Here is a 26,371-nt window from a genome sequence, read left to right on the forward strand (position 1 = left end):
GTGGAAGATGTATCAGCCAAACTGGTAAGTGCTTAGCTCAAGTTGTAATATTTTCCTTTTCTTTAAGAGTAAATTACACCAAACAAACAGCTACTTTGGGGAAAAAAAGCCCAGCCTCATAGGTTAAATTATTTTGTTAAACTAATTCTTCAAATCCAGAGACCGTTTTAAAAAGGATTGCTTTGATTTGATGGCTTCATAAGTAAATCTATTATTGCACAGTTTTTAGTAATAAAGTTTTCTGTAAGTTGTAGAAAAATGAAATGCTGGAGTTGTAAGGACACTGATCTTTCAACTGAAATGTGAAAAAGGCAAAAGGGCAAAATAATAATTCTGGAAACAGGCACAGCAGCCCTTTACCAAATGTCACACTGCAGCTGATGCGTGACGTGCCGCGGCAGGGCCCTCGGGACCCCGCTGGGCCGAGCCCGGAGGTGCACCAGCGAGGCTGGGGATAGATGACATCTGGCGACTGATGACTGGAGAGCTGGAAGCAGGAAGCTACTTGGGGACAGTGGGCTGGAGAGTCTATGGCGTGGACACGACGCCCTGGGTGGCCAGCGCAACGCCCACAGGAATAAAGGTGAAGACAGCCGAGTGCTTCACGGTAATGGCCTAGAAGATTTCTCTCATTTAAAAGCAGCCACTTCTGACCTTTCTCCTGAGCAGAAGGTGACAGAACTTGATAAATGAGAAACAGGGGAACGGAAGACAGGACATTCCTTCCACAAACAGTTTTATTCCTGGACTGGTGAGAAGGCGTGTAAGGTGCCATATAGATTTTCTGACCACAGTTACAAATATGAAAATATATTAAGCAAATACATAATTTAAATAGGAAGACTAATGAAGTTCTTTGTTCAAATGGAGCTGGTTAGAAACACAGTGTTGTGGGGAGGTATATAGTGTGAAAAAATAGAATCATCTGCTGCCATTTTAAAGAACCAGATCTGCAGAGCAAGAATACATGATATTAAAAACATAAAAGTGCTCTAGTATAGAACATAATAAGTTTGGCTACTGGATTTATTTACATTATTCATTCAAACTTCAAGAACAGCGAGATGAACCTCCACGGACAATGGTATTATTAGACTCTGACCACCTCACATCCAAAGTATTGGATCAGAAGCATTTCCACTCAAAGAGTGTATGTTGAATGCCTGTGAGCAGTGCACTGATTTCTGCAATGGAGGAGGAGAGAAGAGACTAAAGACGTGGTCCTTGTCCTTGCAGAATTTATAAGCCTGATGGGCCCGCATGGAAGACTGGAGATCAAGGACTCCTCAGGCTGAGAACATTGGTGCGCCCGGTCGTCAGTGTGGCTGAGCTGGGAAATCTCGAAAGGCCGCTGCAGGCCCCTGAGCAGCTGTGGGTGGAGCGTGTCCAGCTCTGCCTCCAACTCCTGAAGTCGTGGCTGGATGTGCTCCTTTCCTGTTGGGACGCTTGTCTGCTCACTCAAACCACAGCATCTCTGATGTAATGGACGGCGTGCTCTTGGGATGAAGACAGTACTATTTAAAAGAACTTACTTAAGGCAGAAAACAGGCATAGCTAAGCTTTCTTGTGAATGTTCTGGAAGGGACACGTTACATTTGTCTGACATTATTCATAGTTTGAACAACTTATTTCAGTGTCTTATATAAGATCAAATACATTGGCATATAGGTTATAAAAATAATCTTTGGTAAATCTGTTAATAGATCTCTTTTATTCCCATTGCATAAATCTCTATTTTAGGAGCAGTCACCAACAACTTCCTTATTTCGTGAATGTATCTATATAGACAACCTTTTAAGAAATGAAATGCCTTATTTTTGTTGCGTACATTTATTCCTAGGAGCCTCCCTACAAGTCAGGAGTATTCTTTTAGTCAGAAATATTTCCATTGCTAGAAATGTTTTTAGAGCAGAACAGATTTCTGTCATTATTGTGGCTGCATCAAATGTTACCCTGCATTTTAACTAAAATGGCCAAACGTTTCAAAGGCGTCACCCACTAGAGGCTCTAAGGTAGTGTGTTTGGAATCCCCAACTCGGTCAATTTAGTCCAACAGCTGGTCACTTCCCAAAACTAAACGAAGCAATTCAGCTGCTTAATCAGCTAAGTCATCTGGCTGCCGTATTGGGAGTGGACCCCAAGGATGGCATGTCCTGAGAAGAACACATGACATTTCAAAGAACAGCCAGACACACAGGAGGGCTGCCGTTTTCTCTTCCCGACGACTGGTGGTTAGAGCCTCCTTTTCAAATATTTTCCCTCCTTTGTGTTATTTCACTTGCTTTCTGCGGTCATGGTTTACAGATTTTCCTTCCAGGTGAAACAGTCTTTGAACGCCTGATGTGAGCTGAAATCTCAGGTTAACAAGTCTCAGGAACTTCACAGGGCGGGTGGGCTGACCACAGCCTTTTCCGCTCTGACTCTTCAGGGTGAGGAAGGGTGGAGGGCTTGCTCTTAGCCACCGCGAGCATCGCCCATTCCTTCTGGCCACTCTGTCTTGACTCATCAGTCACTTTCATTTCCTTGGTGAAAGGAGCCAAGACGTCCTTGAACCGCCATCTTGAAGAAGCAACCAAATACCTCTCCTTCCCACCAGGTGGGGGGGTCCGGCCCCCGGGTGGGAACTAACGCTCCAGGGCACCCCAGAGCTGGGGCTCAGGCCCTGCCTCACACTGTCTGACAGATCTGACAGGTTTGTGACATCAGGATCCCGACCTCAAAGACCCAGAAAGCTAAGTGAATGAGAATTTAGTTGGCGGCAGAGAGTTCTCTTGCAAAAGGTAAGGAGAGTGTTTAATCTAAGAGCTGGATCCTGAGACTAAGGAAGAGGAGCAGAGTGTGAAGTACGACGTGTGAGTCTATTTTTGTTTTCTGGACATCTGCTTAGTGGTTTCATGTCATTTTCACATGTCACTTTGGGCTTCCTTCCAAGAGGTAATAACAAAATTAATTAAAGACTTTCCCAAATGAAACTCTCCCCAAAATGTCTGTGTGCTGTGACCATTTTAGTATTTAAAAGGAAATCATGGTCATCTCTTCGATAATGTGGAGCCTGAAAAGACTATGAAATACCAATGGGAATAAGCAGATAAGATGACCAGAAAATAAAATCACATTTGCCTGGAAAACAAACATATTCAAAAGGGAGAAGGGGAGAGCTGTGAGAAAGAGGGACTCAGAAGTGTTAAGGGACAGTGAAGGACTGAGGTCAAATATATGCAGGCCCGGACAGGGAGACCAGCCCTGGAAAACTCTGATTCAAGAGCTCAAAGACCAGCTGTGGTCCAGAGAACAAAAGAATGATAATATGAGATTGATCTAATGGGTAGAGATTAAAGGAGTTAATTATAAAGAACTTGGATAAATAATTGTTAAGATGCAAGACAGGACTCTCCCAAGATTTGATAGCTCAGAAGCCTTGAATATAGTGTACGGCGCAGGTGCACAGACAGGATGCCCCCTCCACGGGAGATGGAGTGTTTACAAGACACAACACCTGACGGAATTAACTTAAAATGCGTCCAATTGAGCTGAATGTCAAGGAAACCTTTTTTCCCTTTCCTCCCTAAATTTAATAAACAGACCAACTAGATTATGTATTTAGTCTTTGGCGGTGGAAGATAGTGAAATATCTGTTGCTAAGGAGATTTGAAATTAGACAGGTGGAGGGTAGGAATGAATATTTCCCGGATTGGAGTAAAAGGACATATAGTTTTCACTCGTCAAGTCCGTTTCCATAACTCTGATTTCACCCCAGTATGCCAGGGTGTGTGAATGCTGTTTACTCTCACAGATTGTAGGTTTTTAATGGTTTTAATCGTCATTTTGCAATTAGTGGCTCTCTTTAGGTCAGTGGTTTGCTGCTGAAGCTGCGTCATCAGAAGGCTGCGCAGCCCTGGGCCACTCGGTTAGGTCACGGCCCGCTGAGGCCTCGTCCAAGCTTAACTGAAAATAGTAACGACAACCCTAACTTTATTATTATGAAGCATTCTCTTTGTTTTGTAGAAACATGTAGTTTCTAGGACAGGGCTTAGCAGGTTGCAGGCATTACTAAAACTCTTCTGAAGGAATGAAAAGCCAAAAATGAATTTATCTTTCCATGGATTAACGTGCTTTGCGCTGAGCCACATTACTTTAAAATTCTGTTTGGTTTTTCTCTTGCTTTTTCTTTTTAATGCAGAGAAAGTGCTTCCCAGCAGACACCACATCTCATCAGTCTCTGACCTCTCTTTCCTCCCTGGGGGCACGTCTGCCACACTTAGAGTTGTTCCTTTCCATTTCTAGCAGGGCCAGCTACTTCCCTGGGACCGAATGCCAGCCGACACTGTCATTTCACAGCCGCATTCTGCACAATGAAAATGGGAGAACCAGGACTCCTCTTAGCACTCTTCACACTCATAACGTTTTTCATTTTTATAAACTTCAAATAGTTCCAGAAATTCTTCTGGTTTGGGTGGAGACTTACACAACTATAATTAACTATTTCAGATATATTTGACGATTTTCGATTACCATGCCAGTTACACTCATATTGCTTGTGAGACTTTATGTATGCAGCAAAACTATATACTTTGAAAATAAATGTACTCTATCTGCAAATGAAGCTGTGAGATCAGCAAACTTGACCACTAATTCTTAAGTTTATTACAGAGAGGTTTGCAGTGAGAAGGAGGCAAACGTTCCTGGCTCATTTCTCAGGCAGCTGGGAGGGTTCCGTACAGACGCCTTTCAACTGTTCCCCCAGAAGACCTCGCACCGACCTGGAGGAGGGCAATGCCTGCGTCCGACTCACTGAGCCCTTCTGTAGTCAGAGGCACAGATCCTGGAGATAAGCTTGGCGGGCGCATGCCTTTCCTACCAAATGCAGCGTAAGTGAAGTGACGACTTGACATCTTGACTTTGAAGATTTACTAAAAAGGTCTTTTGGAAAATTTTACACAGAGCACCACTGAGTTTTTGTTTTCGTTGTTTGGTTTTTCAGTTAACTAGATACGATGTTTGTGGACATTTCTATAAGGATGCTGACATTTGGTCCCTTATCAGGCGTTCAATCTGCCACTACAGTCTTCTCTTAATGGGAAAACCAAGTATGACTGGCCTAATTTTGACTTTTCCAGAAATGCAGACCACTCACAAGGAGACAGCCGAGCATGTGCACACGGACCAGCACGGTGGTTACGGCGCAGGCTGCAGGTTCACGCGACATGCTCTCAGAGCAGCGAAATAACCTCGTCTCTGTGGATGGGGCTCTGCGTGTTGACAGTGCTTCCGGCCAGGGCCCAGGTGGCTGTCTTCTTGATACAAGGAGCTCTTCACTTCGGTTGGGACCATTCTCCGTCAGAACCCCAGCCCTGCAGCGTGGACTCACCCCAGGAGTTGCGTGGCCCCGAGCCCTGAGCTGTGGCTCGAGCCTCTGGCAGCAGGAGAGCCACTAATGGGTTCGGGCACAACCAGCTCCTTCAGCTTGGCTCCTGAGTCTCTTCCCCTCGACGATCCTTTCTTTGATCATTATATTTGCCCAAATAGCATTTGGATCATCTTCAGATGCCAAGACTCGTAGCACAGCAATGCAGCACAGCCGGCTGCCCTGCGTGCTCTCTCCAGCCCGGCCCTTCCTCCTGTCCAGTGAATTTCAAACAGCTGAAAACCACAGCCCCAGGGGTCTCCTCTGCAGCCACCTCCACACACACACCATCAGGTCCTGTCACACAGGCCAATCAGCTTACGCAGAACCGTCCGCGAACACTTCAGTGTGGAAAAATAGCATTACGTAAAGATTAATATTAAACATTATGAAAAATACATATTTACAGAAGGAACTGCAAAATACAACTATGTACAATAATATGTTACCTTTAAATTACATAAATTCTTTAAAATTCTCCAGATTAATAAATTATACACAGTATCAACAGGAATAGCTGGCGCCTCTGTAGGGCACGAAGCAAGTTTTTTAAAAAATCACACAGTGAGTAGCTTTTGTCCAGGAGATCTTCGACACATTCTCAATGCCTCGAGTAGCCCGCGTCTGCAAGGAAGGACACTGTGATGAGAGACTGTGCCAGGGGCGTCACAGCTGGTTCTATGAAAATTACAAGTGGAGAGGACTGAAGCTCAGCAGGGTTCAGGATGCGGCTGTCCCTGTCGGGGCTGGGTCACCCGGTCAGAACCACAGATTACTAGAATTGGAAGGGGCTAGGGGTTCTGCTCCATCCCCTCTGGTTTTACAGATGAGCCCACAGGCCCAGAGAGGCAGAGTAACTCACTCAGGACCACACAGCTGGATGAAGCTAGCTAGTTCCAGAGCCAGGACCTGCATCTTAATTTCCAGATGCCTGAAGCTGACCATACCATAGTCAGCTTCCTTCAGGAGCACACAGACTACTCTAAAAAGAGCTCTCAGACATTTCAAAATAAGACATAGGAACCTCCAAGAGGCCCCAGAACCCCTCCATCTGAGAGCTTCTTAAAGAATCTGACATGCAAAACTTTCATTTACTATACAGACAAATTAGGGGATAATTACTTATGATACAAAAGGATTATCTGATTTACAGAGGACTCCTTTAAATAGCAGCCCTCTCGTGTATTTGTGGTTTACAGATTATTAACTGTTTAGCTTACTGGCTAGGTGGGTGGGTGTAGAGGGTGCAGAGAACTAAATAAAATTGAAGATCATTTAGAAATGGACACAAAATAGCTCTGAAATAATGTGTGTCAAAAAAAAGATCTGATCTATAGATGGATATCGGTCCACGTGGCAAGGACCTGAGACTCATGCCAACAGCTGCATGAAAGCGCCATCTTGAGAGAATCCTCCAGCCCCAGTCGAGCCTTCAGAAGGTGCAGCCCTGGCTGGTGTCTCGGCTGCAACCTCAGGAGAGACCCCGGGCCAGAGCCAGAGCTGAGCCCTCCCCAATTCCTCATCTACAGAAACTGCGAGATAATAAATGTTGAGCTAAGCTGCTAAGTTTTGGGTAATTTGTTAGGCAGAGTCAATAACAAATACAATGAAACTTCAAATTTGCAATTAGCCTGTGTGATAAATGAGGTCTTAGTGATGGTCCAGAATGAGAAAAGGCAGGTGGACCCGTCACTGGTCATGCAATTATTGTCTGATCAAAGCAGTGCCTTATAATGTTTATACATTTTTTCCTACTGAACTTTTCATTAAAAAATGCTACATGCCCATTCTAGAAAATTTACAAAATACATAAGAGGGAAGAAAAATTATCATTTTACTGCTCAGAGAAATTCTTTTTACTATTGTGGAATGCTTCCTTCCTGTCTCCCCCCTCCCCCCATGTGTTGTTTGTGTTCATTTTACATTCTGCTTTTCTTAGCTTATTTATCAGGATAGTCATGTTGTTAGAATCTCCTCAAAAATATCATTGTTAACGACTGCATCATATTCTACTCAGTGGATGTACCGTGGCATACTTGGTCCTCACTGTTGGTCATGTAGGTTTTTCCACTCAAACTGTTAACAATGAGAAGCTGTTCCAGTCCTTGGGGTGGCGGTGGAAATACTGGCTGACAAGATAAGAACCTATTAAGGACCTCAAGACCTATGGCCAGGTTCTTCCAAGGGGATTTTACAGTTAGAACTCTGGGTTGCGATTTCAAAGCCTCCTCCCAAGATGGGCTCAGGAAAGAAATGCTAAGCAGAGCCCTTAAGAGAAGCCATCCGAGGCCAGGCTGGAAGAGCTGCCACGTGAGCTCAGTGCTCGGGGGGAGCCCCAGTCTGCCTCTCCCCTGTGGCCCTCCAGAGGGCCGTCCCCTCAAGCCTTTGAGTAGAAGAGAGGGTGGTGCCTGTTGGAAGGGCTCTAGGTTTCTAATGGTTTCCAGATGGAGCGTATGTTGAAGAGTGGACGCCCGGTCAGTGGGTCAGCTCCTACCTCTGTGGTACTCCGGGTTCACATTTTCGTAGATTGGAAACAAGGGGTTCTCCTGCTCGCTCCGCAGCCTCCTGGCTCTGAGGACGTCTCTCACACACTGGTGCAGGTAGACGTACTGACACTGAAAGAGCAGAGAGCGCGTCAGAGGAGGGCACGTCCCAGCGTCAGAAAGAGGGGCTCTCACCAAGCATCAGCAGTGATGGCGTGCTGTGTGGTCAGCAAATTCCTAGATCATCACTTCACGGACACCTCTAGGACACAGAAGACGAGTGCTTTCTGTCAGTGCTGAGAAGAGAATGATGGTAACCGGCAGAAGGGGGGCTTGTTCATTCTTCTCTACGCGCATGCATCTCTACAGAGAGTATGTTCTGTGCGTGCCTACACCTCTGTCTGGTGCAAAGTAGGTCCTCCACAAAGATTCATTAAATAGATGAATGAATGTCAGACACTGTGCTACGCGTCTTACATAAATTATGTCATTTGATTATTTTGACAACCTTGTGAAGTAGATACAATCATCTATATAAACAGAGACTCAGAGAAGTTCAGTAACTTCTCCAACGTCACAAAGCTAAGAAACGGGACCCAGGACTTGATTCTGGGTGTGTGACCTCAAACTTCAAGTTCTTCTCACTACACCAGTTTTCTTAGATGAATCCTGAGTTCACTGTGCTATTGAATGAGAAAGTCATGTCCCTGACACTGCTGTTTTGTTCGCTTTCTTCTGGGAGTACAGGAAGAAAAAGGAGGTGTGTACAAAAGACCCCACGGGACCATCAGTTCTTTGAGAGCAAAGCCAGTGTCTTATCTGTCTTGGTCCTCTCTGCATCTGAGTCTGGCTCATGGAAGAACCTCAGAGGTGCTGGCTGACCACAGAGACCTAGAGAGGGTGACCCCGTGAGGACAGACCCACCTGTCAGCTACCTGGGAACTAACTGCTTTCGAAATAGAAACAAAACAGAAGAGTCAGTGTTTAGTGACCACAAGCCACCACCAAACCTCGGCTGACAACAGACGCTCAGCCACAGGAGCCACACGTGTGCGTCGGACCCTTCCTGACTGCCAGCCGAGGTGTCTAAGGAGGGAGTGCACGTCCTCGTGACCATGGTGCCAGCCTCAGGCTCCCTAATGACACAGCAACCGCCCAGAGCCCAGAGGACAGGCTGGGAGGACAGCACACTCCACGCAAGGGATCCCGGGTTCTCCGTCTGCCTCCAGCCACCCGTGTGGACTCACGAGGGTCCTCAATCTCAGCTTCCCATCTAGGAAACAAGGAGCCAAGGCTCTTCCACAGCCAACGTCCTCTGACCGTCAAAGGTGTGATACTCTGTATTGCCGTCAATTAGACGGATATCAGAAATGTCGCTGGACCCTGCGTCTAAGGTGGGCGATGTAGTGAGCTTTAGCATATTTTAAAGGTTTGAGATGCAAAGAGAGACTGTAAGATCCTCCTCACAACGAGCTTTAAGAGGGGACAGGTATTTATTTTATGGGTGGCACTCGGCGCCTGGTTGGAAGCCAGCTTGGTCCCCGACTCATGGGACTCCCAGTGCGGGTCTGGTGTCATCGTTAGATGAGGACATTTCAAAGAAACGGATCCACAGTAAGTGAGGCCTGCATTAATATTAACAACCGCTCTCTGCATTCTGTTCTCCGACCCGGGTCACTCATATGGGTGATGCCTCGATCTTGAAAGTTTGAGGAGGGTGCTATCCTGAAAACGGTTGCTATATGGGCGGTCACTTTTACCGCCTTGAAAGCAATCCGCCGGATTATGGGCTGACGCTTCCCTGTGTCCTCTCATCCAGAGCATAAGTCACGTTGTCAGTTCTCCTGGGATGCCAGATGACTGTGGGACCTTAGAGTTCAGCTGTGAACGAGCTCCGTGCTAGGCCTTGTGGATAAATCCTTCAACAATGATCCACACGGGCTCTGAAACCAGTTAATATTCATTAATTTGCCTTGTCTTAATATAAATTCTTCTTTTCCCAACAGAATGTCCCTTTGAAAATGATTACTACTAAAACCTTCATATTGATCATAGGCTTCCCACTTAATTCTCAACGAAATGTAGACAAAGTCTAATACATGAGCTTCAGATCATAAAAGATCATGTTTTGCTCTGTCCAGATAACTGGCGAAGCCTCAGTTCCATTCATTCACCAATCGTCATAATATTCGATGATATTTATAGGATTATACGGATGGCCTGTCACGGTCCCTGAGCGCACTGCACATGTGTGAACAAATACCCACAAGGTGACAGACACAGGACAGAACTGTGGACAAAGCTCCAGTTAAGAAGCCATCAGTGGAGATTTTACGTGGCAAGGGCAGTGGGGGGAGAGAAGAGCAGAGCAGAGACGGGCAGACGGACAGGACTTGGTGACTGCCGGGTGTGGGAGCTGTGGGAGCAGAAGTCAGGTCCCTGTCGGGCAGACAGTGGAGAGAAGACGGACGGCAGCATGTCCCCTGAACCGGAAGGAGCCGCACTGTGGTTGTTTGTTTAGAGACAGGTAACGAGTTTGGTTTTGAGTTTTCTGAGTCTGAGATGCCCGCGGGCTTCCAGGCAGGACCGTCTGGGAGGCAGGGACTTGGGGAAGGGTAACTCTGAGCATGCCCGTGGTACCCGAGCCCAGGGGAGTGGAGGACATCCCAAAGAGGAAGACGGAGGGAAAGAAGAGCAGTGCTTGAGGACGGACCTTGGGGAACTGGAACATCGAAAAGGCTGAGGAACAGGAGCCCCAGAGACGCTGGGGGCAGGGGAGGAGAGAACGGGAAAAAGGAGGAGTTATGTCCAAGGCGAAGGAGGGGAGCTTGGGCACGTGGAGCTACTGTGCCCGGGGAGGCCGCCAGCGAGTCACAGCAGAGTGGGCCTGCTCTTCGCCGTGTGTCTCCAGCACTCTGGGTGGTGTGGTCACCGGGCCGGGAAGCCTCTGACGGTCACTAGGGAGTCTGAACACACACACACGCACCTCAAGACCACTTCAAATGTGATAACCTCCTCTTCCTGAAATTACAAGTTAAGTGCCGTTTGAGTTTGTGGAAGTGACAATGAACTAATAAGGAAACAAGGATGCTGATTGTAGCACATAATTATGGGCTATTTGTTCACTCACTTAGCAAGAAGATAATGTGGGGACAGAGGCAAGATGAGTCCCCACCATCTGGGAACTCGTTCTCTCGAGAAAAAAGCCGAAGGACAGTGTCCTGGGATCATGTGATGTAAAAACCCCTCAACCCTTAAGGAAACAACAGAGCTGTGCGGTGTGATCAGGGGCTGCCCAGGCCGTGGAGGGAGGGCGGGGGTGCCACAGTGGTGGTCGCCGTGGACATCATCAGCACTGAGAGGCCCATGGGGAGTGCTCAGCACCACCGCCAGCCACTGCAGGCTGACTGGGCACCTGAACTCGATGGAGCCTCGGGATCAACGGCTGCTGACAAAATCCAGAGACACCGAGGGACCACCACCACCAAGAACAAGCAACAAACCATGGGGACCGAGGGACCATCACCACCAAGAACAAGCCTCAAACCACGGGGGCTGAGGGACCATCACCACCAAGAACAAGCAACAAACCATGGGGACCGAGGGACCATCACCACCAAGAACAATCATCAAACCATGGGGACCGAGGGACCATCACCACCAAGAACAATCATCAAACCATGGGGACCGAGGGACCATCACCACCAAGAACAATCATCAAACCACGGGGGCTGAGGGACCATCACCACCAAGAACAAGCATCAAACCACGGGGACTGAGGGACCATGACCACCAAAAACAAGCATCAGCCACGGGGACTGAGGGACCATCACCACCAAGAACAAGCCTCAAACCACAGGGACCAAGGGAGCATCATCACCAAGAACAAGCATCAGCCACGTCCGAATGTGGGGAATTGATGGACCAAATGCACTGGTTTCTTCAACATGTGAATGTCATGAGAATAAAACTGATTCAGATTGAAAGAGACTTCAGTCAAATGCACCTCGTGGACTTGGGGTCTAATGCAAACCATGTATAACAAGTAATTTTTGAGATAATTAGAGATATTCAAACACTGACTGGATATTACATGATATTAAGGAATTATGGTTGAAAGTGTTTGGTGTGACAATGGCATTATTGTGGTCATGATTTTAAAAAGAGTCCTTATCTGTAAAATATATATTATCTATACCCACAATATTTAAGGATGAAATGGTACTTGCTTTAAAATATTCCAGTGAGGTTGTGGGGCAGGGGCACAGTACACGTGGGATGTAGATGGAAAAGGAAACGGAACATCGACTGTCGTGGAAGCTGGAGTTTGGGTAGGTGCAAGTTCATAATATGTACGGCAGGAGGGGAGAGAGGAGCAGGGCAACGTTTCACTTTTTGACCACGGGAACCCTTTTCATAGAGGGTTTTGCAGTTACTTGGGCAATGCCTGGGCAAGCGGACTTGTGTCTCGTGAGGCGGTTTCACAGCGGGTGACACGCTTGGTCTGCGGGGCACAGACCCGACCCGGGGGTTGTGGTCCTGGGGGTTGAGATTCTCCAGAGCAGAGTCCGAGCCCCAGCTCGGCCCCTCCTCAGCTCTGCAAAGCCCTTTCGCCTCGGCTCCTCAGTTTTCTAGCTTGGAAATAGAAAATGATGGCTCTCGTATCTGGCTATGGTGAAAATTTAATCAGATGCCACGTTCAAAACGCCCTGCAAATGTCAGAGGACTGTACGAACGGGAGCACTTGTCCTTCACAACCAACACTCGCGCCTTCACTGTCTCCAGAGACGGCCGTGCGGCTGGGCGGGCTCTGCTTCCCCTGGTGCTCACCCACCAGCCCGTCTGAAAACCATCACCCAGGTGGACTGGCCTGGCCCTTCCCCATGTGTATGCGTTGATTAAAGTCTGTCTTTCTTCCTACCCACCTGAGGAAGATGGCCACCAGCTCAGTAAAGATGAGTACGTCATTGTCCTTAAGGTCCCTGAGATTTGTTTTAAAGTAAGGCGTCCTAGAAAGCATGTGTATTCAATTCTCCTTCTCTCCCTAATGAGTTCTGGTTGTTTCTCCCCGTCGGGTTGAAGGCTGGCGGATGGTCTGCCTCCTTCAGCCTGTGACTCTCACCTCAGTCTGGACCATGTGCACCCTGTGAAGCCTCAGGTCGTGCACCGCTCCATAGATGTCCACCGAGTCCTTGGAGTCTAATTGCTGGAGGATTCGGTCCAACGCGATAAAGGTTCCAGTCCTGCCCACGCCAGCGCTGGAAGAGACGCGGAAGGAAGATCAGCCTTTTCGTTCAATTGGCCTTTCAAGACTCGAGCACGACCTTTCTTTTCCAAGTTATGGGAGAATACAGGAATACTTCTTTCCCACCTCGTGCTCTCTCAAGGCAATAGGACCTGGAGACCCAGCTGCCCTCTTTCCTGCCCCTCCCCTGGGGTCGGGGTCAGGGGTCAGGGGTCAGGACCACCCTGCACTGGGTGTGCATCATTTCCATGGATGTTTTTCCACTGTTTCTACACAGGTGCAAATCCATAAAAAAACAGGTTCATTTTATGTGTTTTAAAAATTTACTAAAATAGCGACAGGTTTCATGTATCCTTCTGCCAAATTTTCTGCTCCACACTGTGTTTCGAGATCTGCCCATGTTGTTACATTAGATCTAATTTCCTTAACTGCTCTACAGAGCTCACAAACCACCACTGACCCACGCCCCATGGCAGACAGTGGGACCATTCTTAGTTTTTCTCTATTAAAATTGTGTTACAGGGAACATCACTGTGCGCGTGTGTAGGGAGTTCTCCAGGGTCAATATTTAGGGGCAGAACGGCTGGATCGTAGGTGTGAACAACCTCAGTTCACGAGGGCGTCCTACACTGCTCCCCAAAGTCATTGTACAACTGGGGATTTCTGACGCACACATTAACAAGAAAAAGAAGAACCATTCTCCAGTGGTCCTGGGCAAAAATTCCTGCCGTTCTCCAGAAAGCGGGAAGCTCCCGGGGCCTCCCCTTCCTGTCAGAAGCACTGGTCCCCAGGGCACACAGAAGCAGGGCTCCCAGAGCGCAGGGCGGACTGGGGGGGAGCGCCAGCATCTGACGTTCCTCTCACTGTACAGCCTGCTGCCCCTCACTGATGAACGCCACTCGGTTAGGGCTCAAAGTGTTGCTGCAAACATTAGTTAGCCAAACACTGGGGTCCCCAGAGAGAGAGAAAGAGAGACGACGTGTAGGCTGATTTCGTGGGCATACCGCCTGAAGCAAAGAGAAGTCAAGGGAGCAGACGTTTAAGAGCAAAGCTGGGTGCTGCTCGACCTGCTGGGAGGTCTGGAGCAGGGATCCTGAGGGGGAGAGGGGCTTACGCAGGTGGAGGGCAAGACAGGGCCATTCCACGGAATAAGAAGGGCCAGAGGCAAGAAGCAGCAGGCGCAGCCTCCTTCCACCTGGGGTGCGAGGGGCTTTCTGGGAAGTTGGGTTGAGGGTGCAGATGGGCCCAATTATGGGGGCCTGGCAGTCACGTACGACTCGGCATTTGTACGGTAGGAAAAAGAGCCAGAGGGAGAGAGAAGGCTGGAGAGGGTGGAGGAGGGGCGGGAGGAGAAGACGTGGGGCAGGAGGGTCAGGCCCTCCACCCTCCAGCACCCCCGCTCAGGCCTCCTGTCAGACTCCCAGGCACCAGGTACCTGCAGTGCACCACGGCCGGCCCGGCCCCGGGGGTCCTGTTGATGTAGTCCCTGACGGTTCTCACAAACTGGATCAGGGACTGCGTGGTCTCTGGGACCCCATGGTCCGGCCACACCGTGTAGTGGAAGTGGCGGATGAGTCTGTGTGCGTCGAGCTGTTCCTCCTGTAAGGGCAGAGGGGCAATCAGAGGAACGGCCCAGGGCACGCCTTCTCGCGTGACAAGTGTGCCCGTGCGGGAGCCCCAGCTGGGTCGTTGCGTGGACGTACACTGCATATCCTAAACTCGCGGATGGTCCACTCAGGCAGCACAGACTCCGAGAGCATCTGCAGGATGAGGTCCCCGTAGTAGAGGGAATCCTGGTCCGCGGGCCAGTAATGGTCACACTTCACCTGGAGGAAGATAGCAGAAGGGTGAGTCTGGAAGCATGACCCCTCTTTGACCTGGGCTTTCCCTCTGGAAGTGTCTTCCTGAGTTGGATCCAGGGTCAGCTGCCACAGCAATGTGACCACCTGCTTTGCGTCAGCCCGCCCCTGGCCGGCGCTCATGCTGGGCTGCTGCTGCCCGCGAGGGAGAGGCAGTGGCCGAGGAGCAGCCCCAGCGTGGAGCCACTGGCCTTCCAGGCACGGTGCCCCTGGCTTGAGTGCTGTGGTCCATTTCCTCAGCATTTCGGTTCCACTAGCACATAAACCACGTCATACGACGGTTCTTTCTGAAGAAAGACGGAGCTGGCACAGGAAGCATTGTCTTCCCGGCCCTGTTGGGTTCATACTTGACACCAGCGTCTTAACCTGGACCAAGAGCCCTGTGCCAAGGGGTCTTGGAGAAGTCAGAACACTTAGCGAAGCTCACATTTACGGGCAGGAAGACGGGAGAAAGAGGATGGTGGACGTGGACTGACTGACTACAGATACTGGGCACTTTACACGCAATCTCTCTTTTAATCCTCAGAAAACCATATAAAGTAGAGGATTACAAGTGCATTACAAGAGGTCTGCTTCATATGCCCAGAGCACCGTCTCACTCTGCGTCTGTGGTTCACTTCTCCTTCTCTCCTAACACCAGGGGCCGAGCGGTGACTCTGGCAAGGTGTCTCCTCCCATGGGAGGACGGAGCAGACGAGCGGCCAGTTAATCTTCCTGGGCACCTCTGAGAATCCCAGTGCCCCCGTGGAAACACCTTTGAGGGAAACGCAGGCCCAGGATCAGAATCGGCTTCACCTGCTGAAGCCCATGTTTATAACCAAGAGGCTTAACTCACAACGCTGCTCCCACAGGATCCCCATGTGGCTTTGTGGGGTGTGGCTTTTGAGGATGGGGCAGAACGCCATCCAGGCAGCAGGAAGCAGGGCTGGGGGGTCAGGAAGACCGTGCACTTACCCGGCCCTTCTCCACACACTGGGTCACCATGACGATGTTGTGGACGTTCTGTTCCCAGGCCATTTTCCAGAAGTCATCCTTGGTGCCGGGAAGAGGGCCCTGAGTAGCGATGTATTCTCTTCTGAAGCTGTTGCCCTGCGAGTCAGAACCACAGGCCTCTCAGAGCTGTAGACAAAGGGCTGGGTCTGCAGACTAGACGCTGGGCGAGGTCTGCCAGGCCCTGCCCTGAGGAAAAGACACTGACACAGCGTCCGGCCTGGGAGCAGGAGGAGGAAGGCCGGACACTGACCTGGGTCAAGAGCCAAACTCCCTGTTGTCAGGCTGGTCTATTCAAAAAGGCAGTAATCCAGACAACACTTCACCCTCAGTTGTGTGTGTGTGTATGTGTGCCTGCGTGTGTGTCTATGTGAGTGTGCACACATGCATGTGTGTATACGTGCACGTGTGCATGTGTGTGCATCTTGCATGTGCGTGTGTATGTGTGCGCGCACATATGTGCCTGTATGTGTGCATGTGCTTGTGTATGCACGTTTATGTGTGTGTGTGTGCGTGCGTGTGTCCACATGCGTGTGTGTGTGTGTGTGTTGACTGTCTGAAGACTCACCCTGATAGGCTCCTCCCCTGTCTAATGTAGAAAAGTTTTTGTCATTTTGGATAACTGACACTAGATCAATGTTAGGCTGCCAGGCCAGGGCGACGTAAGGGCAGAGAAACCACTGCTCGTTGAGCATCTACTGAAGAACATGCCGTGGGTAGGGATGGTCTTCAGTCTTCACCACGGCCCTCTGGGCTGGGGCATTTCCACCCACTCGCTCACACTCAGCAATCCAGGGTCACCTGCAGATCCCGGTCGACGCTCCCCCCCTCCTTGGCTCCCGCAGGACCTCCCCCGCAGGCCCTGCGCCGCCCTGCCCAGCCCCTGCCTCTCGGCTGGCATCCTCATTTGTCCTGCAAGTCTCAGCCTGACTCTGAACGCTGGACTCCGCCAAGCGTTCCCTGAGGTCAGGGTTCCATCGTATCCCCCGCCACCGTGACAGCTCAGCATTCGACTCACTGTTAGCACTCAGCTGTTGTGTTTAGTGCGGGACTCGATGATTATTTGAGGAAATATTATCATCTCCACTTTGTGGAAAAGGAACTGGAGGCCCAAACGCATCACAGCACTTGCACAAGGTCACAGAGCCAGCAAGGGGCGGAGATGGGATTCAAACCTGGATCTGTCTAACCTTAAAGCTCTCTCCACTGTGGAGAACTGCAGGAAGCTGGCAAGATGTCAGCCAGGATCTGAGCCCAAAGGTTTGACACAACTCCGAGTTGTGTCTGTGGGTGCAATCGGCTTCCCCAGTTGGTGGTCTCAGAAGCGGAGGCCCAGCTTCCTTGGGGAGCGCTAATCTCTCTGGGGAAGAAACGCCCTTTGAAAGGCCTCCTGGGCTCATTATAACCCTGGGCGACTACAGCCTTGTGAAGAGTGGGCCTTAGCAATGATGCGATTAGACACCCTGCGCTTCTGGCCATCACACGTGGTCTTCTGAAGCCCACATGTGTCCAGACCTGAGAACAGCGGGAGTGAGTGGGAGGAGTGGTGTCTGCAGGGTGGTCCTAGCAGAGGCGCCTCCCAGGCCCCAGGCCGGGCGGTCACTCACAGGGATGTAGCTGGCGTTGATGTAGTCGGAGCATGGGTCGTCGTCCACATTGGAGAGCTTCACTCGCGAGGCGTCATCTGGAAGGCAGTTTATTGAGACAGATTCGCCACTGAGTCTTGGGGTGATTTCCTACCATTTATGGAATGCTTGGTATTTGACATGCATTAGTCCTGATTCCCACAATAGCCCCACACGGGACGTGTTCTCATCTCCATTTACAGCTGAGGCTCAGATACGATAGCTCACTTGCCCAGGTGGCCCATAAACACACTCACACACACACACGTGCCCTGCGAAGCCCCTTCTGGGCTCTCCTTGGTAACACTATGGAGCAGCCAGCTCCTGTCACTGCTGGAATGCACACAGTCCAGAAAAACGACCTTCTATGACTTCACCTAACAGAGTAAGGATGATGAAAACATAGAGAATAATTGCTAACTGGAGACTTTGTTAAGTGAGCCCAGGTCGGCCCTCGATGCAAACCCCGTTCCTGCTCTGAGGCCTTCAAGGCCTGCAGGAGGACCCTGTGGTGAAACACCGACAGCATGAGAGGCTTCTCGTGACCAGAGCCAGGCTGGTTGTTACCCCTCGGGAGAGAAGCGCAGTAACAGACAAGTCTCCCCTTTTAAAGGCAGTCAGAGTCTCAGACCTGCCCTATCCTGCTGCACCCTATTCTTCGGCCCCATTTCATTGCAGCAAAAGAGACAAAGTGGCTGGAGGACAGCAGTATTACAAATCTCAGCACAAACTCACAGGGCAATATGTTGTTGTACCGGTTCTTCCCTCTGTTCTCTGGCAAGAGAGCGATGTCACACGACTGGCTTCGTCCCACGTCTTTTAAGTCCTATTAGGTCAAAAATAAGTTTGCAAGTGGAGAATATGAGCTAGAACGAGGCAAACCATGCAATCCTTGAGATCCAGGATGACAGAATGTGTGCCCCAGCTACGGTGTGTGGACGGCCTGGCACTCGACCCACGTCAGGTCTGTCCCCACAGCAGCCCCGCGTGAGGGGTTCTCATCTCCACTGGATGGATGAGGCTCACACAGGATAACTCATGTGCCCCGAGTCACATAGGTGCCAAAGTTGGGCACTGTCGCCAAACCACACTCTCTCCCAGGCACACGACTGGCAGGCTAAACACTGAGTTAGGTTTGCACTTGAAGCTGGTTAATTCTTTCTCATCGTCTGATCCAGGGAGCACCTGTTCGCTGTGCCATTCTGGACAGTGAACTGGCCTCCCAGACCAGGGGCTGCGCCATGCAGGGATGGCATTCGGGCCAAAAGGAGCGCTCAGCTGAGACCTGAAGCCTCATCCTAGCAGGAGCCCCTCCCCCGTGACTGCTCAGTGCGGGCTGGGAGGAAGCTCCCCCATGGACGGGGGCGCCGGGGCCTCGCTGCGCCCGAGCCCTACCTCGTATTCCTTGGAGAGAAGGTAGTTGGAGTCAGCCTGCAGCTTCATGAAGTGCCCTTCAAACTGGCTTACTTTTATTGGGCTACAATTAAAAACAGAAAGAAAAGGAAATTACTGAAGAAAAGGGAAAATGCCATAACAAGTCCGAGTTGTATTTCAAAAGCAGATAATATGGTAACTGGGGTTGTCTCTCTTACCAGGATGTTTTCCGGTTGCTGTGAAGGGAAACCAAAAGAAGAAAGACCTGTTAGCAAACCTCACGCAACACAACCAACTCATGTTTCAGGACATCGTGCGAGGAAACTGCGGCTCACCCTTTCTGGCCCAGGTTCAGGTGGACAGACAGCGGGCGGTCCCGGCGGATGCTCAGACGGGCGGAGGGCCCCTCTCGGCCGTGGCTGGAACACAGGGGAGGGGATTCATGCTGTCACCAGGAAGCTTGTTGAGACACAGCTTTCATTTATAGTGAGGCTGTGCTGTCTGTGCAATGCGGATTTTCCTGCCTTCATGTAGATTTAGATTCAGCCGACGTCTCTTTGGGGTGGGGGAAGGGAGAAAGGGCTCACAGGAGAAACAGATTTTCCCACTAGAAACGGGTCTCTGAATGGCTGAAGATTTTCCTTCTAATTTCTGGCTACGGGTCACAACCACTTCCCACACTCTCAAAAAACTTTCCTTAAAAAACCAGTAAACTTCAGATGCAAGACATCAGTGCAAGACAGAGGACAATGTGCCGAAAAGAGAAATTCCCCACGAGAAGAGAGCGTGGCCAGGGCTACAGGCTGCTGGGTCTCGTCCCTTCTTAAGGCAGCACGGCCACGATGAGCCACAAAGTGGGGGTGTTAACCACATGCTCACATATTTCAGACATATCTGGGCACACGATTTGCAGACATCTCTGTCTTCATGAGGAGACTAAACCACATACCAACGTTTCTTTCTTGTGCAAAACAAGTATTTCCCATTAAAATGAAGCTACACATGCCCCAGTCATTTGGTTAGGGCAGGATTCAACAGTGGCACGTAGAGAGGCTAAAAAAGGGAGTCAAGGTTTTAGGGTTTGACTTGTTTTTCTTGAGAAACAAAGCATATTTAACCTGCAGAATCACCTTACTTTCCCTTCTTAACTTCCGGTTGCCTCTCCACATGGGGCACTCACCTCGCCTTCCGTCTGCAGATGGATAAGGCCACCACAGCCACCAGCATGCCGATGAGGAACAGCCCGGCACTCACACCTTCAATGACTCCAAAGAGAGGCTCTGCAAGAATCCAGGGGAGACAGCAAACCGGGGGAGGAATTAGTGCCCAAGCGCCAGGAAAAGAGCCACTGCCACCCGCCTCCCCAGGAGCGTCGTCACAGAGAATTCCAGCCATGCCGCACGGAGGCGCCACCGCCCACGGGCCGGCAGTCCCACCAGGAAGACGAGATGCCGCCTGCCTGCCAACCAGGGACGGCGGGCCTGTCACTCTGCTTTTGAAGGTGATGGTGTTCAGCCAAGAAAGGAATTCTGGACTTCGCTTGTGCCTGTGGGTAAAGCTTGGGGCACGTGAGACAAAGGCCAGCCGTTTGCCACCAAGATAAAATGCTATTTCACTTGCATGAAACAGGTCACAGCATCTGGGACTTTGGCAAATCCAGTGACATGTGGAGGGTTATTTTAACAAAATCTCATTTCTATTATCTGGTCTGACGCTGCCATGGGGGTTTATGAACAGGTATGAGTAACCCATTTTTTAAACAGTTTTATTGAAATATAATTCACATACCATACCACCGATTTAAACTGTACAATTCAATGGCTTTTAGTATAATCACAAAGTTTTACAAACTTCACCACATTCAATTTTATAACATTTTCATCAATAAGAAACCCCTGGCCCTTAGCAGTCATTCACCAGTCCACCCTTTCCCTAACTCCTGGCAACCACTAATCTACGTTCTGTCTTCACAGATTTGCCTGTTCTAACATTTCATATAAATTGGATCATAAACATGAGGGTTTTTGTGACTGGCTCTTTCATTTAGCATGTTTTCAAGGCTCATCGATATTGCAGCTTGTGTCAGTATTTCATTCCTCTTTATGGCTGAATAATATTCCCTTTTGTGGCTACATCATATTTTGTTTATCGATTAATCCATCAACCGACATTTAGGTTATCTTTATTTTTTGGTTATTATGAATAATGCTGCTGTGAACATCCATGTACAAGCTTTCGTGTGGACATATGTTTTCATTTCTCATGGGTTATAATCAGGAGTAGAATTGCTGGGTTGGATGGTAACTCTGGGTTTAATATTTTGAGGAACCACAGAATTGTTTTCCAAAGCAGTGACAGCGTTTACATTTCAAGCAACGTGCGAGGGTTCCACTCACTCCACGTCCTTGCTAACACTTGTTATTGTCTTTGATTATCGCCATCCTAGCCAGCGTGAAGTGGTATCTCGTTGTGGTTATGGTTTGCGTTTCCCTAATGACTAATGATGTTGAGCATCTTTTCATGTGCTTATTGACATTTGCCTATCTTCTCTGGAGAAATGTCTATTCATGGCCTTTGTCTGTTTTTTAATGTTACTTATCTTTTATTATTGAGTTATAAGGTAAGAGTTGTTTATATATCCCGGATACCTGAGTCTTAGTGGACACGTGATTTGCAAATAGTTTCTCCTATCCTGTGGGTTGTCCTCACTTTCTTCATGATGGCCTTTGAAGCACAAAAGGTTACCATTTTGATTAAATCCCATTTACCTATATTTTTCTTTTGTTGCTTGTGCTTTTGGTATCAAATCTAAGATTTCCTAACCCAAAGTCACAAAGATTTACTTCTATGTTTTATTTTAAAGGTTTCTTGTTTTGGCTCTTACATTTAGGTCTATGGAGTAGCCCATCTTTGAAGGTGCTTCTTAAGCCCGTGGGTTTGTTTATTCAGTGCTGCTTTTCAAGACTCATCCAGCCAACACAATCATCTTTCCTTTCATGTGGTTAGCGTTCTTTTTCTGAATATATATTTACCATCTTCCTTTACTGGACTACATACAATTTTTGGTCTATAACAGTATTTCAGATAGGAAAGAATTGTGTTTACAAAGCCCCTACTTAACATTAAATGATAAGCAAACACATCTAAATCCTCTTAACTGTGTTCTGATCCCTTTTTGGTTTGAAAAGTGGGAGATTATGCCTATATTTGGCCTAAATAGACGGGAGTGTTTGCGAGGCTGAGTCATCTTTTCTCGAGCAGCACGAGAGACTGTTTTAGCTCCAAGGAAGAACTTCCTGCGCCAAGCACTGCCGGCTCCCGGCTGCAGGGAAAGGCCGGGACGGATCATGTTATGAGGGAACAACATGCCGAAAAGTGATGCCGTTCTCGGCTTCAGGTGGAAGTTCCAGGCCGTGCAGGGCAGGGGTCAAGGGCTCTGGTGGAAAGTGCCAGAATCCCAGCTGTACCATCTCGGGCAAGTTACTCAACCTCTTGGTGCCTCAGGTCCTCACCTGTGAAATGGGGATAACAGTGTCTGCTTCTCAAAGGGTGGAGTGAGGACTGGGTAAACTGTTCCGCGTACAGGCCACGTCCCGCATCTCCACGAGAAGGGCCAGGAGACCCGAGCTGCGTCTGTCACTCACGCTTTCCCATAACATACTAGAGGTCTCTTTCCTAAGTTTATGTAAAGTCTTTTATGTTAACATTTTTCACAGTGTAAAAACAGTATATAAAAGCAAAAGGGAAAAACCACCTATAATCCCATTACTTTGAGATATCCATTGTTAGTACAGTGGTGTTTTCCTCCTTGTCGTTTTTTTCTATGCATTTCTATGTATATGAATATGCACATTGCCAGTTATGACTGAAAGCCTTTTTTTTTTCTGCTTTATCTCCCCAAACCTTCCAGTACATAGTTCTGTATTATTAGTTGTGGGTCCTTCTGGTTCTGCTGTGTGGGACGCCACCTCAACATGGCCTGATGAGCAGTGCCATGTCCACGCCCGGGATGCAAACCGGTGAAACCCTGGGCCTGCTAAGCGGAACGCGCAAACTTAACCACTCGGCCACAGGGCTGGCCCCTGAAAGCCTTTTGTATCTACTTAATGTTTTGACCTGTGCAAGCTCTTTTTTTTTTTTTTAAGATTGGCCCTGAGCTAACATCTGTTGCCAATCTTTGTCTCTCTTTTTTTTTCTTTCTTTCTCTCCCCAAAGCCCCAGTGCATAGTTGTAGATTCTAATTGTAGCTCCTTCTAGTTCTCCTATGTGGGACGCTGCCTCAGTGTGGCCTGATGAGTGGTGTGTAGGCCCATACCCAGGATCCGAACCAGCAAACCCTGGGCCGCCGAAGTGGAGCATGTGAACTTAACCGCTACGCCACGAGGTGGCCCCTATGCAAGCTTTGATGTGGATGTTTTTCATCCACTGCTTTTAAAAATTCATTTTTAGTCAAAAAAAAAAGCTGGCATTTCTATAATCCCGTCAGTCTATTCCTACAGAAGTTGTACAATTTCTCCAATCCACCTCAATCTGTGGTCACATAAGATTAAATTCCAGGTGAGAATAAATATGCCACATCAGCCACATCTGCAGGCCCCATCCTAGAGGCCCCCTAAGTGACAGGAGGCTGGGGGCCCACGGGGGGACAGCAGGGCCGGGCTCACCTGACTCGGTGGTGATGGGTAGGGAGAAGAATGTGTCTGAGTACAGCGGCTGAGTGAACTCCTTCAGCTCCTCGTCAAACAGCTGCGTAAACGCCCGGATGCTGATTCTGAAAAGATAACCCATTCGTCGAGTGCACGTCAGTGGGTGACCAGGGCAGGGCCGATGGAAACATGTGTTCAAGGGGCAAAAGCGTGGGCACCTGGTCAGCATGTGTGCGGGGCAGGATGCGAATTACGGAATCAGACAGACCTGAGTTCGTGCGTTCACTCTCATTCATTCATCAAACATTTCCTGAGCCCTACTCTGTGCCCATCCCTGTCCCAGGGACTGGAGATGTCCACCACCCCAGAGGCTCCATCCTCCGACCACAATGCACAAAGTTAATACGCCAGATGGTGGCATGTGCTGTGAAAGGAAAAGGGCAGAGAGAGCGGTGGAGAGCAACGTCGGGTGTGCGGGCGAGGTCAGGGGAGGTCCTGACAGGAGGACACTGCACCTGCGGGAGGGGAGAGAGGGGCCATGCCTGCATTCCAGGCAGAGGAGGGAGCAGAGCAGGCTGGCCCAAAGGAGGAGGACGGTGGAGGCGAGGACGGCTACAAGACGTGAGCTCAGGTCACCTGGGGAGAGCTGGATGGAGAGAGAGGGTGAGCCTGATTGGGCTGTACTGGGTTCAGAGAGATGGTGAGATGTGGGCTCAGAACCCTCCAGTGACATCTGGGGTCAGTCCAGCCACGTGGACAGGAGGCTGCTATGGGGTTCGTCCATGGGGCCATGCAGGACGGTGCCTGGAGACCAGCTGGCCCTGAATTCCACAGGCGAGCAGGATGCAGCTCCTAAGACACAGAGCTGTCGTCTCAGCCTGGATGAAGCCTCTGGTCCCAACACAGGACCTGCGCTCACGCTCTCGGGGCAAGTCAGGCCCAGGCTCGAGGCAGCTCCCAATTCTTCTGGGCACGTAGTTTAGGAGGCATTAGAGATCATTCGAGGTGACTGACCAGGACGCAGGCAGAGAAGCCGTAGAGGAACGCAGCCATTGCTTCAATTTCAGGAAGTCTGCCATCGGACGAGGAAACAGACGTGACTATTTTTCTTCTTGAAAGTGGAACTGACTCGGGGGCTCACGTCACAGGGACATGGAGTTTGTCCATTTGTTTGCTTTGGTTTGGTTTTTTTTTTTTTGCTGAGGAAGATTCGCCCTGAATTCTTTATACTCGTGCAGTGATTTCTAAGTGTGGAAGTGCTTGCACAAACATGGCCCAGAAGATGGTCTCCAAGCTTTACAGTAGTATAAGGAAGCTGACTGCATCCTCTGGAAACTGAGGCTCAGACGCCTCCTCCCAGGTCACAGCGAAAGTTGGTTCAAGAAAACCAAACTCCACGTCTTGACTCCTAGGCTAGATCTCTTTCTCTCATTTCCTCTTGGCTTCCTCTTGGTTTAACAGCAGAGTTCTATCAGAGGGATGAAAAGGGCTGGGTCTAAAGCAGAGGGTCTGAGGTCCAGCTCTCGCTCTGTTGCTGATGAGTGGAATGGCCCCTAAAGTGCTTTGTGCCTCAGTTTCCTCATCTGTACAGTGAAGAATTGGATATGACACCTTGACGTGTTCTGCTCTACAATTCTAGGCTTCACAGATGCAGGTGCAGACTAGAACCAGGTCCAGAGAAATGAGGACCTCTAGGGACCGGGGAGGAGACGATGACCTGGGAGAGGCTTGGCTTAAAGTTACTGGGTCATGAGGAACTCTGTGCTCACAGCCCTGTCCAAAAGTGGACACCAGCTCTCAGCACCCATCAGAATCCCGTCCCCTCCTGTCTTCCTGTCTCGTCTCCCCAGTACCCCTTTCCATGCCCACCCCGAAACTGGACTATTCACTCCTCCAAAGGGTCTGTGCATTTCTGCCTCTGCGCTGACCCCCTCTGTTCCCAGTCCCTTGACTCTCCTCCGGTCCCGGTCTCCACATTTTCAGATCCTTCCCTACTTTCTAACGCCCGGCTAAAACGACACCTCCTCCAGGAAGCCTCTGGAACCTTCACAGCACTTCCTCTCCTGCACTGTCTGGGTCCTCCCTCACTTCCGCCTGTATTTTGCAGACCTGTTTTCTGTATGCGTGTAGGAATAAGATTATGTTAATGCGCAGATACCCGACAGCAATTATTTCTACTTTAAATGCGTACAGAATCAGAAGTCTAAAGCACAGATCTTGTCGTTCAGTTTCCTTCATTTGAGGAAAACGAGGTCAAGAGAAGCTGACCACCTGGTGTGGCCACGTTGCCGTTCTCTTTAGAACAGAAACAAGACCAGGTTGGCACTTCCAAACCTCCAGCTGCCTCTCACCCTCTCGGGCGGCCCCTTCCCCAGGGAACAGCGCTAGTCACCTGCGGGGTGAGGGGACCCCCACGATGAAGGGGAGCACATTGCCTTCACTGACTCCTCAAGCTTGCACATCAGCTAAGCTCAGCGTTTCCCATTTCTCTCCAATTCTGACTTTTCTTTTTCCGTGTTCTTTCCCATCTACCTGATGCCTTGAGGGTCATGGTGGAGACAGCATCTTGAGATGGAGGATGCAGACGGCACTGAGCCACGGCTCTGGGATGTGGCTCCCTGCGTGCTCTGCGGTCCCCCGAGCACCTTCTCTTGTCAGGCACTGGCTGCCTGGGATGATTTTCACAAGTCTGAACCAAATGTGTTATGGAGAAATAAGGAAAGCTGTGTTCTAGAAAAACAGATC

At 49.5% G+C, this 26,371-nt stretch overlaps 1 protein-coding gene across 8 annotated transcripts in view; it reads right to left on the reverse strand.

The window, feature by feature from the left end:
• Positions 1-719: 719 nt before the first annotated feature.
• PTPRB (protein tyrosine phosphatase receptor type B) overlaps positions 720-26,371 on the reverse strand; it is a 107,449-nt gene continuing 81,797 nt past the window's right edge. For 3 of the 8 annotated variants that reach the window (XM_005613869.4, XM_070271930.1, XM_023644008.2), the window contains 13 exons: positions 23,645-23,751; positions 20,161-20,260; positions 19,316-19,399; positions 19,199-19,216; positions 19,002-19,083; positions 18,342-18,432; positions 17,589-17,665; positions 15,946-16,080; positions 14,836-14,958; positions 14,568-14,731; positions 13,010-13,145; positions 7,899-8,019; positions 720-6,028 (listed from right to left, as the gene is read on the reverse strand). In XM_005613869.4, coding sequence (XP_005613926.3) covers positions 6,006-6,028; positions 7,899-8,019; positions 13,010-13,145; positions 14,568-14,731; positions 14,836-14,958; positions 15,946-16,080; positions 17,589-17,665; positions 18,342-18,432; positions 19,002-19,083; positions 19,199-19,216; positions 19,316-19,399; positions 20,161-20,260; positions 23,645-23,751 — 1,261 coding nt within the window. In that variant the 3' untranslated portion in view covers positions 720-6,005. Of the gene's footprint in view, positions 6,029-7,898; positions 8,020-13,009; positions 13,146-14,567; positions 14,732-14,835; positions 14,959-15,945; positions 16,081-17,588; positions 17,666-18,341; positions 18,433-19,001; positions 19,084-19,198; positions 19,217-19,315; positions 19,400-20,160; positions 20,261-20,728; positions 22,493-23,644; positions 23,752-26,371 lie in introns of those variants that run through there. The other 5 variants (XR_011440213.1, XR_011440215.1, XR_291084.4 and 2 more) reach the window with 3 other exon arrangements.

The sequence above is a fragment of the Equus caballus genome, chromosome 6 (assembly GCF_041296265.1).
Source record: "Equus caballus isolate H_3958 breed thoroughbred chromosome 6, TB-T2T, whole genome shotgun sequence".
Classification (NCBI taxonomy): domain Eukaryota; kingdom Metazoa; phylum Chordata; class Mammalia; order Perissodactyla; family Equidae; genus Equus; species Equus caballus.